This window comes from Bombina bombina, chromosome 4 (genome assembly GCF_027579735.1).
Source record: "Bombina bombina isolate aBomBom1 chromosome 4, aBomBom1.pri, whole genome shotgun sequence".
Classification (NCBI taxonomy): Eukaryota; Metazoa; Chordata; class Amphibia; order Anura; family Bombinatoridae; genus Bombina; species Bombina bombina.
The window spans coordinates 550,595,406-550,609,103 of record NC_069502.1 but is presented as its reverse complement, the minus strand read 5'-3'; the positions used below and the strand labels follow the sequence as shown (position 1 = coordinate 550,609,103).

Below are 13,698 nucleotides of genomic sequence, written 5' to 3'. Positions count from 1 at the left end.
ACCGACGCCTACTCGCCGAATGACGGTTCCTTTAAATGACGTCATCCAAGATGGCGTCCGTCGAATTCCGATTGGCTGATAGGATTCTATCAGCCAATCGGAATTAAGATAGGAAAATTCTGATTGGCTGATGGAATCAGCCAATCAGATTCAAGTTCAATCCGATTGGCTGATTGGATCAGCCAATCACATTGAGCTTGCATTCTATTGGCTGTTCCGATCAGCCAATAGAATGCAAGCTCAATCTGATTGGCTGATTGGATCAGCCAATCGGATTGAACTTGAATCTGATTGGCTGATTCCATCAGCCAATAAGAATTTTCCTACCTTAATTCCGATTGGCTGATAGAATCCTATCAGCCAATCGGAATTCGACGGACGGCATCTTGGATGACGTCATTTAAAGGAACCGTCATTCGGCTAGTAGGTGTCGGTAGAAGAGGATGGATCCGCGTCGGCTGGAAGAAGATGGCTCCGGAAGAAAGAAGATTGAAGATGCCGCTTGATAGAAGACTTCATCCCGATGATGGACTTCTTCAGCGCCCGCTTGGATCAAGAGTTCAGCCCGATGATGGATTTCTTCAGCCGCTTGGATCCAGACTTCAGCCGGAGGGTGGACGTCACTCTTCAGCCCCCGCTTGGGCTTGGATGAAGATTTCGGAGGCTCTTCTGGACAGATCGGGACCCGGTGTGGTGAAGACAAGGTAGGGAGATCTTCAGGGGCTTAGTGTTAGGTTTATTTAAGGGGGGTTTGGGTTAGATTAGGGGTATGTGGGTGGTGGGTTGTAATGTTGGGGGGGGTATTGTATGTTTTTTTTTTTACAGGCAAAAGAGCTGAATTCTTTTGGGCATGCCCCGCAAAGGGCCCTTTTCAGGGCTGGTAAGGTAAAAGAGCTTTTCTATTTTAATTTTAGAATAGGGTAGGGCATTTTTTTATTTTGGGGGTCTTTGTTATTTTATTAGGGGGCTTAGAGTAGGTGTAATTAGTTTAAAATTGTTGTAATATTTTTCTAATGTTTGTAAATATTTTTTTATTTTTTTGTAACTTAGTTATTTTTTATTTTTTGTACTTATTGTATGTATTTGTAGGTATTGTATTTAATTAATTTATTGATAGTGTAGTGTTAGGTTTAATTGTAGATCATTGTAGGTATTTTATTTCATTAATTTATTGATAGTGTAGTGTTAGGTTTAATTGTTACTTAGGTTAGGATTTATTTTACAGGTAATTTTGTAATTATTTTAAATAGATAGCTATTAAATAGTTATTAACTATTTAATAGCTATTGTACCTGGTTAAAATAATTACAAAGTTGCCTGTAAAATAAATATTAATCCTAAAATAGCTACAATATAAGTATAATTTATATTGTAGCTATATTAGGGTTTATTTTACAGGTAAGTATTTAGCTTTAAATAGGAATAATTTATTTAATAAGAGTTAATTTATTTAGTTAGATAAAAATTATATTTAACTTAGGGGGGTGTTAGGGTTAGGGTTAGAATTAGCTTTAGGGGTTAAAAAATGTATTAGAGTAGCGGTGAGCTCCGGTTGGCAGATTAGGGGTTAATACTTGAAGTTAGGTGTCGGCGATATTAGGGAGAGCAGATTAGGGGTTAATACTATTTATTATAGGGTTATCGAGGTGGGAGTGATGCGGATTAGGGGTTAATACATTTATTATAGTAGCGGTGCGGTCCGGTCGGCAGATTAGGGGTTAATAAGTGTAGGTAGGTAGCGGCGACGTGGGGGGGGGCAGATTAGGGGGTAATAAATATTATGTAGATGTCGGCGATGTTAGGGGCAGCAGATTAGGGGTACATAGGGATAACGTAGGTTGTAGCGGTGTGCGGTCGGCAGATTAGGGGTTAAAAAATTTTAATAGAGTGGCGGCGATGTGGGGGGACCTCGGTTTAGAGGTTCATAGGTAGTTTATGGGTGTTAGTGTACTTTAGAGCACAGTAGTTAAGAGCTTTATAAACCGGCATTAGCCCAGAAAGCTCTTAACTACTGACTTTTTTCTGCGGCTGGAGTCTTGTCGTTAGATTTCTAACGCTCACTTCAGCCAAGACTCTAAATACTGGCGTTAGAAAGATCCCATTGAAAAGATAGGATACGCAAATGGCGTAGGGGGATCTGCGGTATTGAAAAGTCGCGGCTGGAAAGTGAGCGTTAGACCCTTTCCTGACTGACTCCAAATACCAGCGGGTGGCCAAAACCAGCGTTAGGAGCCTCTAACGCTGGTTTTGACGGCTACCGCCCAACTCTAAATCTAGCCGATAGGGATTAGGTATAATTTTTAAAAATTTGGTAATTTTGTTTTTTATTTTATGTAATCTTAGATTTTTTTTTATTTTTCTGTAATTGTAGCTTAAAGGGACAGTCTACACCAGAATTTTAATTTTGATTAGACTGTCCCTTTAATTTATACTTAGTTTATTTTTATTTTTAAAGTAGTTTTAGGTTTTTTTATTTTAACAGTAACTTTAGTATTTTGTAATTTAGGTCATTTGGGTTCATTTAGGGGGTGTTAGGTTAGGGTGTGTTAGGTTAGAGGGTGTTAGGTTAGGGGTTAGCTTTATTGGATTGTGGGCTTTGGCGGTTTAGGGGTTAATACTTTAATAGGTTTATTGCATTGTGGGCTTTGTCGGTTTATGGGGTTAATACTTTGATAGGTTTATTGTGTTTTGGGCTTTGGCGGTTTAGGGGTTAATAATTTAGTTATTACTTGCGGTGTGGATTTGATGGTGGATATAGGAGTTAATAGTTTAATTAGGCATATTGCTTTGGTGGGGGTTGTCAGTTAAGTAGTTAACACATTTTTTATTAGTTGTGAGAGGGGAGATTGCAGATATAGGAGTTTTACGTGTTGGGCTTTTTTTGGGAGGCATGTTAGACTTTTATGGGAGATTCGATTTTTTTTTTTATTTTCTTAGGCGCCGGAAGTTTCTAAAGTGCGTATATCACTGGCGACTCCAGAAATTTGTATTTACGCTTATTTCTGGACATCGCTAGTTTATCCGACTTATGGCACTTTATGAACTGCCGGCGCCGTATATGTAATACCCCGATGTGCGAGGTGAAATTACGGGCTGCGCGGTTTGCAGAACTTGCGCTGAAGCCTGCGCCATATATGTAATCTCGCCCCAAAAATAAAAGGGCATTCTTATACAGAAATTACACTCTCTAACTCTCTCAGGATCTGCAGGTGAGTAGGAAAAATCCAGTTGGCCAATCAGTCGCCAATCAGTCACACAGTCTCGGCAATGACTGACAGTTTACTGCAATGTTTGCTGCTCCTCAGTATTTTTTTACTTATGTATTTAACACTTTTTTCAGGGTCTTAACACATATCTAGGATCAGTAATGCAAAAATGGCATTTACTAATAATGTAATTTTAGTATCAAACTGCTCCTTTTAAAGGGACAGTAAACACCTTGACATTTTAATATAGTTACGAATAGTAAAAAACTTTACAATATTTTTCCTTAATATTTTTTTGGCCCCCTTTTCACAAACTTTTGCTGTAAAAATTGTGACATTTTCAATTCTCAGATCTGGAAGGAGCATCCTGCAGATTTATCATGGCTGATATGTTAATTTATAGCTTGAGAACAGAAGTGTTGACTATACAGTGAGGGAAAAAAATATTTGATCCCCTACTGATTTTATATGTTTCCTCACTGACAATGAAATGATCAGTCTATAATTTTAATGGTAGTTTTATTTAAACAGTGAGAGACAGAACAACAACAAAAAATCCAGAAAAACGCATTTCAAAAAAGTCATAAATTGATTTGCATTTTAATGAGTGAAATAAGTATTTGACCCCTTTGCAAAACATGACTTAGTACTTAGTGGTAAAACCCTTGTTGGCAATCACAGAGGTCAGACATTTCTTGTAGTTGGCCACCAAGTTTGCACACATCTTTGCAGATCCTCTCCAAGTCATTAAGGTTTCGAGACTGACGTTTGGCAACTCGAACCTTCAGCTCCCTCCACAGATTTCCTATGGGATTAAGGTCTGGAGACTGGCAAGGCCACTGCAGGACCTTAATATGCTTCTTCTTGAGCCACTTCTTTGTTGCCTTGGCTGTGTGTTTTGGGTCATTGTCATACTGAAATACCCATCTACGACCCATTTTCAATGCCCTGGCTCTCACCCAAGATTTGACGGTACATAGGCCCCGTCCATCGTCCCTTTGATGCAGTGAAGTTGTCCTGTCCTCTTAGCAGAAAAACACAGTCAAAGCATAATGTTTCCACCTCCATGTTTGACGGTGGGGATGGTGTTCTTATGATCATAGGCAGCATTCCTCCTCCAAACACGGCAAGTTGAGTTGATGCCAAAGAGCTCGATTTTGGTCTCATCTGACCACAATGCATTCACCCAGTTCCCCTCTGAATTATTCAGATGTCCATTGGCATACTTCAGACGGCCTGTACATGTGCTTTCTTGAGTAGGGGGACATTGCGGGCGCTGCAGGATTTCAGTCCTTCACAGCGTACTGTGTTACCAATTGTTTTTTTGGTGACTGTGGTCCCAGCTGCCTTGAGATCATTGACAAGATCCTCCCATGTAGTTCTGGGCTGATTTCTCACCGTTCTCATGATCATTGAAACTTTACAAGGTGAGATCTTGCATGGAGCCCCAGACCGAGTGAGATTGACAGTTATTTTGTGTTTCTTCCATTTGTGAATAATTGCACCAACTGTTGTCACCTTCTCACCAAGCTGCTTGGCAATGGTCCTGTAGCCCATTCCAGCCTTGTGTAGGTCTACAATCTTGTCCCTGACATCCTTGGACAGCTCTTTGGTCTTGGCCATGGTGGAGAGTTTGCAATCTGATTGATTGATTGCTTCTGTGGACAGGTGTCTTTTATACAGGAAACAAACTGAGATTAGGAGCACTCCCTTTAAGAGAGTGCTCCTAATCTCAGCTTGTTACCTGTATAAAAGACACCTGGGAGCCAGAAGTCTTGCTGATTGATAGGGGATCAAATACTTATTTCACTCATTAAAATGGAAATCAATTATAACTTTTTTGAAATGCGTTTTTCTGAATTTGTTGTTGTTATTCGGTCTCTCATTGTTCAAATAAACCTACTATTCAAATTATAGACTGATCATTTCTTTGTAAGTGGGCAAATGTACCAAATCAGCAGGGGATCAAATATTTTTTCCCTCACTGTACCTTAAATAGGTTAACCTCAATATCAGCCCTGCACTACAAGATCTATGTAAGAACTCATTATAGTCTATTTAGCTTAATCAGTGGTATTCACTATTTCTGGAGACGAAGGAGAGAATAAAGAAATACATTTACAGAGAAAATGAAATGCAAATGTTATTCATTAGATCTTGTATTTTGGATACAGTGTAGGAAAGAATATGAATTTTAATTGCAGCGATTTTAATCTACATACACTGCTATAGAAAAAGTATGAAATGTTTAGTCTAAATGGTATATATCTTTTTTTTATACCTGAGTTCAATAACAAACTCAATAAATGTCTTAATTTTAGAATTCATAATACATATTTTATTTTAAATAATAAACAATGTCCTTCTTTTAAGGCCGTTCCGGCATTCTATTCCGTATGTGTATATGTCTGTAAATACATATACACACATATAAGTACATAAATACATATGTACGCACTTATAGACATATATATATAAATACAGTATATACATATGTAGACACTCGTAATCTGTCCCTAAATGTTTAGATATGCATAGTAAAACAACTTTGTAATATACTTAATATATTTTTCCCCCTTTCATGCAATTTAGATCTTAAAATTGTGGCTTTTTTAATTCTCACCCCTGGAAAAGCTCACTACATAATACCCAATGCTGACCCTGCTACATATATTTCTCTAATTGGCATCTAACATATAACCACTGCAAAACAATGTGCTTTATACAAATATAATGATTGTGACTAGCCTTGTACTCTGCAGACTCAAATCTGTATTGGCTCCTCCAAATAAAGAAAATTCTGTGTGGAGTTTGGAAATTAAAAAAACTAATGCAGCAAACAAAAATGTTAATTTGTTTAAAAAAATATTTTGACATGGCTGATTTGTGATTCCATTGTATGACAGATGTCTGTCCCTTTAAGGATCAGATGCATGCATTCCACATATGGTAAGACATCTAATATTAGGTGACATCTAAATAGTGATTCAAAAAAATCAGTTTAATCATATGCCCCTGCGAGAAAATTTATCTGGAAGAGATATCTTAAAAGTTGTGGAGCAGGAGCTATAATATCAAATATTAGCTAATAATTATTAGAACTGTAATTGCAACACTTTTTATATTCTGGTTGATTATAGTTCTGAAAACTACATTTGTAATTATGTTTTATAATGCTTTGATGAATGTTTTTAGAAGGTGTTATAAGATTGTCCACTAGGTGGCAATGTAGCTCTCCTGTTTAATATACATTTTTTTATGTATTTATTTAATAAGTAATGGAACAAATAGTATTGGATAATGGAACAAACAGTATTAAGGAGTTAAAGAATAATATTTTGCAGAATTAAAGTAAAATTGTGGACAAACATCCATTTCCTTGCAAACATGTAGGAAAGTATTTAAAGAGACAACAAAGTAAATTTAAAACTTTCTTAAAATTATAAAAAATATATGTTCTATCATGAAATAAATATTTTGAGTTTCATATTCCAAAAGCAAAAATAATCGTATTTGTTTTTACAAATCCGTAAATGCTCAATGAAGTACATTTATTGCGTTCAATATAGTAAAAAAGCAGTTAATAGTAGACAAACAACACAGTATTAAGTTGCGTTGGTGTTCAGGAAAGGTTAGCGCTGATCTTTCAGGTAAAAGCATAAAAAGTTTAATGATTTAATTTTTTAAATGACATTTATATTCATTAAAATATTATATTTAAAATCTATCTTTTATTTCTTACAACTGGGTAGTGACTTTTTTAACCATGTTATTTGAAGGGAAAAAAAAATAATTATGTATACTGTACTGTATATATATTTATTCTGACTTGCAATTTTTCAAACCACCTGTGTACTGAATTTAGATGCTTTGAAAAATAGAATTGGTCCGTCATGTGAATTAATTTAGAATAAGAAGTGTTGCATTTCGAATCTGACTAGAAACTAACTTCTGGAATAAAAGTTATAGTGCTCTGTGATACCTTTTCTCAAGCACATGCACACGTATATAAATGTCTGTACTGAGAATCTGCTTGCACACCAAGAGTATGAGTGAGTATTGCCTGCTTGTGTGAATCCGGTGTTCTTTCGAGATTTGCTTCTCTGCCGAAATTTGCTACCACAATTTACTCACAAGTACAATTAAGTAATTGCATATAACATAAGTTTCAAAAGAATATGTGGAATGTGGTTACGTAAATATAACCATGCGCTTATCATTCAGTAGCAAATTTTGACTAAGAACTTATTTTAACACATTTAAGTTAATAGGTTTCTTAAAAAAAATGTTTGTTTACGGATATTAAAACTTGTTATATGTTAAAAACACATTAAAGTTAATATGGTTTTTTTTAAAATGTTTGTTTACATACAGTATATTAAAACTTGTTATATGTTAAAACAAAGTAGCAAGGTACTCTTTTAAAAATGTATTAAAGGGCCATAATACCCAAATGTTTAAACACTTGAAAGTGATGCAGTATAGCTTTAAAAAGCTGACTAGAAAATATCACCTGAACATCTCTATGTAAAAAAGAAAAATATTTTACCTCAAAAGTTTCTCAGTAGCCACATCCCATTGTAGAGGACTTCTAAGCAGCAAATCAGTATGTCTGTCCCGGGACAGCGGAAGGAGCGAGCTTTCGTGCACACTCATCTTATTTCCCTATTCAGTGTAAGGAAGTTTACAATGAAATCTCATGAGAGTTAAGTGAAATCTCATAAGATCTCAGTAAAAGAGTTCATCACCTCAGCACTGTTGATGCTGATTGGCTGCTGTTCATTTCTTCATTTTTTATTTTTTTTTACCTGCGGCTGGGCTGCAGCTGAGCATAACTTTTTACACAGAACTTACTCTGGTGAGCTGAGGAGATTGTGAGGTAAAATATCTTCATTTTTTACATAGAGATGCTCAGGTGATATTTTCCTGTCAGCTTTTTACAGTTATACTGCATCAGTTTCAAGTGATTTAGCATATGAGTATTATGTCCCTTTAACTTTAATATTTTAAAATAAGTTCTCAGTTAAAATTTGCTACTACATAATATTACTGCGCGCATGTACGTGACAGCTTTCATGAGGAATGCAAGAAGTAATTTTCCTCTCCGTTAAAATTTCCTACCAAACGATCTGCGCATGCTTCCATTACATCATCACATTCATACATTTTTTGAATCATGTGGAATGCAGTGATGTAATTGTGCGCATGACAAATCGTGGTAGCAGATTTCGACGTAGAAGCAAATCTCGACAGAACAGCGGCTCACTCACATACAGTAGAAAATGGTTCTATTACAAATTTGAAATATGTTCTTATTGATTTCCAATTTAATGGAAGTCTCCGTTAATACAATGTATGCATATACTTACATTTGTGAGCCTTTAATCCCTCAAAAGAAACTGGAGCATATTCATAATATTCATATTCCCATGTGTAGTCTGAATTGGATAACGGTTTATGTGATGTTCTGTTTGTTGTTCCGCTTCGTTCAGACATAGCCTAAAAACATATAAAGAAGGAAAAATACAGATTATATATATATTGTGATTAAATAATATGTTGTTATATTCTAGGTTTTTAAATGTGTATACGTATTCATTAGAATACCTGCTGCACCCAACTAATACAGCTTGACACTGCCGAGACCTATCATTATAACTCCAATCACTGTAGCACATTACACCATATTCAGCACTCTTACACCATCCCCCATGTACAAGAAATGACAAACAAGTGAAAAACCCAGCTGCCAGCTCAATTCAGAAGCCATACTTTTACATTTTGCACAGATATATGTATTCATGCCCAAGCTTGCCTATGTGTAAAGAACAAGCAGAAATGGATACAGCACCCACTACTCACAAGAGCACGGAGGGGGCTTACCAAGCCCAAGTAAATCAAATGAAAGGATAATCTCCAGCTGTAGTGAGCAAAGTGACTTTTTTATTTTTCATACAAGGTCAAACACAGCAACGTTTCGGGCTAACAATACGCCCTTTTTCAAGCATGACATTAAGTGAATAAAACAGTGTTTAAATAGCCTTATTTGGCGCCAAACAATTGTGATAAATGCACAAATATCGCCCTCTGCTGGTGAAAGATGAATATTGCATATGAAATACAGAGAATCATTTCATAAAACTTCAATGTTACAAAAAATACAATGTTACAAAAATTGTAATACAAAAATATGTTACTTAATATATTGCAAAATTCAATAATCACCTCCTTAGGTAAAGTGCCAAGTGATCCTATAAAATAAAATAAAATAAAATGAGTGTCAAATTCTAAATTAAAGTGCAATGTGAATATATAGATCATATAATTCAATATTAAAAATATTTATATTATGGTATTGAGTTCATTAATCCAAAAGGCCTCCCTTCTGTTTAACAAAGCCTCTCTATCACCGCCTCTCCTGGGCATATGTACTTTTTCCAATATTTGAAAGCGGAGTTGGCAGATATTATGGCCAACTTGTAAAAAATGCGAAGACACATGAGCATCCTTACCACATCTGATATTTGACTTGTGCTCAGAGATCCTCTCACGTGCCTCTCTAGTCGATTGTCCAATATATAACAATGAACATGGGCATTTAATGGCATAGATAATAAACTCTGATCTGCAAGTCAAATATTCCTTAATCAAGTATTTTTTACCTGAATAAGGGTGAAAAATCTTTTCACCCTTAATCATTGAATTGCAATTCACACATGAGAGGCAAGGATAGCATCCTGTGCGTCGCTTACCAGTAATGGTTTTTTGAATATATTTGTGGCTGCCAACATCCGCTCTAACTAACTGATCTTTTATATTAGGACTACTTTTATAAGCTGGCATTGGTGGTTCAGAAAATGCATTAATTTCAGGATGGCACTTCTGCAGAATGTGCCAATACTTGCGTATAATTTAATTTACCTGGCTACTCCTAGTGCTATACTGTGATACAAAAATTAACCTGTCTGTTATCTTCTTATTTCTCTTTATTCCAGTCAGCTCAGAATTTTTTTATCTTAAAATAATATTTTGCTTTTCCTTGTTCACAAGATCAACAGGATAACCTCTTTGTATAAATTTGTTTGACATCTGTTCTAGTCGTGTTGCTTTTAACCCCTTAACGACTGAGGACGTGCAGGGTACGTCCTCAGAAAAAAGGCAGTTAACGCCTGAGAACGTACCCTGCACGTCCTCAGTGTGGAAAGCAGCTGGAAGCTATCCTGCTCGCTTCCAGATGCTTTCCGGTTATTGCAGTGATGCCTCAATATGGAGGCATCCTGCAATAACCTTTTTAAGCCATCCGGTGCAGAGAGAGCCACTCTGTGGCCCTCTCTGCACCGGAGATCGGTGGCTTACATTGTTGGTGGGTGGGAGCCGGACCGGGAGGCGGGTGGCGGCCATCGATGGCCCTGGTTATGTGAAGGGGGCGGGATCGTGGGCGGGAGTGGCTGGGGGCACGCACGGGCGCGCGCGTGCATGGGAGGGTGGGGGCGGGCGCGTGCACGGGGAGGGAGCGGGTGGGAACCGCTACACTACAGAAAATGTTGAAAAAAAAAAGGTGGAAAAAATGTAAAAAATAAAAAAACGATCAGCAAGGTGGTGGGGGTTTGTCTGTGTGGGGGTGGGGGGGAAGCTACACTACAGAAAAAACAAACAAACAAAAAAGCACTTTTTATTGCAAACTGGGTACTGGCAGACAGCTGCCAGTAACCAAGATGGCCCCCAATAAGGCAGAGGGGAGGGTTAGAGAGGGGTTTTGGGGGGGATCAGGGAGGTTGGGGGCTAAGGGGGGGATCCTACACAGTAGCATATGTAAATATGCTAAAAAAAAATTTTTAAAAAAAAAACCTTTTATTTTAGTACTGGCAGACTTTCTGCCAGTACTTAAGATGGCGGGGACAATTGTGGGGTGGGGGAGGGAAGGGAGCTGTTTGGGAGGGATCAGGGGGTGGGATGTGTCAGATGGGAGGCTGATCTCTACACTAAAGCTAAAATTAACCCTGCAAGCTCCCTACAAACTCCCTAATTAACCCCTTCACTGCTAGCCATAATACACGTGTGAGGCGCAGCAGGATTTAGCGGCCTTCTAATTACCAGAAAGCAACGCCAAAGTCATATATGTCTGCTATTTCTGAACAAAGGGGATCCCAGACAAGCATTTACAACCATTTGTGCCATAATTGCACAAGCTGTTTGTAAATGATTTCAGTGAGAAACCTAAAATTGTGAAAAATTTTACGTTTTTTTTTAATTTGATCGCATTTGGCGGTTAAATGGTGCCATGAAATATACCAAAATGTGCCTAGATCAATACTTGGGGTTGTCTACTACACTACACTAAAGCTAAAATTAACCCTACAAGCTCCCTAAAAGCTCCCTAATTAACCCCTTAACTGCTGGGCATAATACACTTGTGGTGCGCAGTGGCATTTAGCGGCCTTCTAATTACCAAAAAGCAACGCCAAAGCCATATATGTCTGCTATTTCTGAACAAAGGCGATCCCAGAGAAGAATTTACAACCATTTATGCCATAATTGCACAAGTTGTTTGTAAATAATTTCAGTGAGAAACCGAAAGTTTGTGAAAAAATTTGTGAAAAAGTGAACGATTTTTTGTATTTGATCGCATTTGGCGGTGAAATGGTGGTATGAAATATACCAAAATTGGCCTAGATCAATACTTTGGGATGTCTACTAAAAATAAAATATATACATGTCAAGGGATATTCAGGGATTCCTGAAAGATATTAGTGTTCTAATGTAACTAGCGCTAATTTTGGGAAAAAATGGTTTGGAAATAGCAAAGTGCTACTTGTATTTATTGCCCTATAACTTGCAAAAAAAGCAAAGAACATGTAAACATTGGGTATTTCTAAACTCAGGACAAAATTTAGAAACTATTTAGAATGGGTGTTTTTTGGTGATTGTAGATGTGTAACATATTTTGGGGGTCAAAGTTAGAAAAAGTGTGTTTTTTTCCATTTTTCCTCATATTTTATCATTTTTTTATAGTAAATTATATGATATGATGAAAATAATGGTATCTTTAGAAAGTCCATTTAATGGCGAGAAAAACGGTATATAATATGTGTGGGTACAGTAAATGAGTAAGAGGAAAATTACAGCTAAACACAAACACCGCAGAAATGCAAAAATAGCCTTGGTCCCAAATGGACAGAAAATGGAAAAGTGCTGTGGTCATTAAGGGGTTAAATCAATGTCAGACACAATGCGATCCACTCTCAATAACCTTATGTGGTTAAATCCACATCTTATATTCAAGATTCATATGATTTTCTGAGAAAACTTGAACAGCTTGATTTGGAGAATAATAAGGTAATCTTGTTTACACTTGACTTCTCAAGTTTGTACACGTCAAGCTTGTTGCAGATACAATTCTTTTTAGAACTGTTGGAAGTTATACTTTATATGAATTATTTCCTCTTCAAGGATGAATTTTTCTTTCAGAAAAAAGGTACTGCCATGGGATCCAATGTCGCCCCTACATATGCCAACATCTTCATGAACAATTTTGAAGAACTATTTGTTTATGAACATATATTGTTTAAAAGGTTTGGCGCCACCTGGTGGTGGTTCATTGACGATGTGTTTGACATATGGTATGGCGACTTTGGATCCCTATTTTCTTTTGTTGATGACCTTAATGGATCTGTAAATGGCATCAAATTCACTTTGTCTTGGAATGAGCAGTCAATTCAATTTTTAGACACATGTATCTATAAGGGGGAACATGGATTGAGAGCGGATATTTATTCAAAGCCCACAGATAAAAACAACACTTTGTTATATGGCAGCTTTCATCCACCTTCCACCTTTAAAGCTATACCTAAAAGTCAATTATTGAGAGTGGATCGCATTGTGTCTGACATTGATTTAAAAGCAACACGACTAGAACAGATGTCAAACAAATTTATACAAAGAGGTTATCCTGTTGATCTTGTGAACAAGGAAAAGCAAAATATTATTTTAAGATAAAAAAATTCTGAGCTGACTGGAATAAAGAGAAATAAGAAGATAACAGACAGGTTAATGTTTGTATCACAGTATAGCACTAGGAGTAGCCAGGTAAATACAATTATACGCAAGTATTGGCACATTCTGCAGAAGTGCCATCCTGAAATTAATGCATTTTCTGAACCACCAATGCCAGCTTATAAAAGTAGTCCTAATATAAAAGATCAGTTAGTTAGAGCGGATGTTGTCAGCCACAAATATATTCAAAAAACCATTACTGGTAAGCGACGCACAGGATGCTATCCTTGCCTCTCATGTGTGAATTGCAATTCAATGATTAAGGGTGAAAAATTTTTTCACCCTTATTCAGGTAAAAAATACCTGATTAAGGAATATTTGACTTGCAGATCAGAGTTTATTATCTATGCCATTAAATGCCCATGTTCATTGTTATATATTGGACAATCGACTAGAGAGGCACGTGAGAGGATCTCTGAGCACAAGTCAAATTACCTAT

General features: G+C 36.8%; 1 protein-coding gene across 1 annotated transcript in view; it reads right to left on the bottom strand.

The window, feature by feature from the left end:
* The window catches only part of MRAP2 (melanocortin 2 receptor accessory protein 2), a 75,410-nt gene extending 66,708 nt beyond the window's left edge, over positions 1 to 8,702 (bottom strand). The window contains exon 1 of the mRNA XM_053709086.1: positions 8,576 to 8,702. Within this exon, the coding sequence (XP_053565061.1) occupies positions 8,576 to 8,702 (127 nt within the window). The remainder of the gene's footprint in view (positions 1 to 8,575) is intronic.
* Positions 8,703 to 13,698: the final 4,996 nt, after the last annotated feature.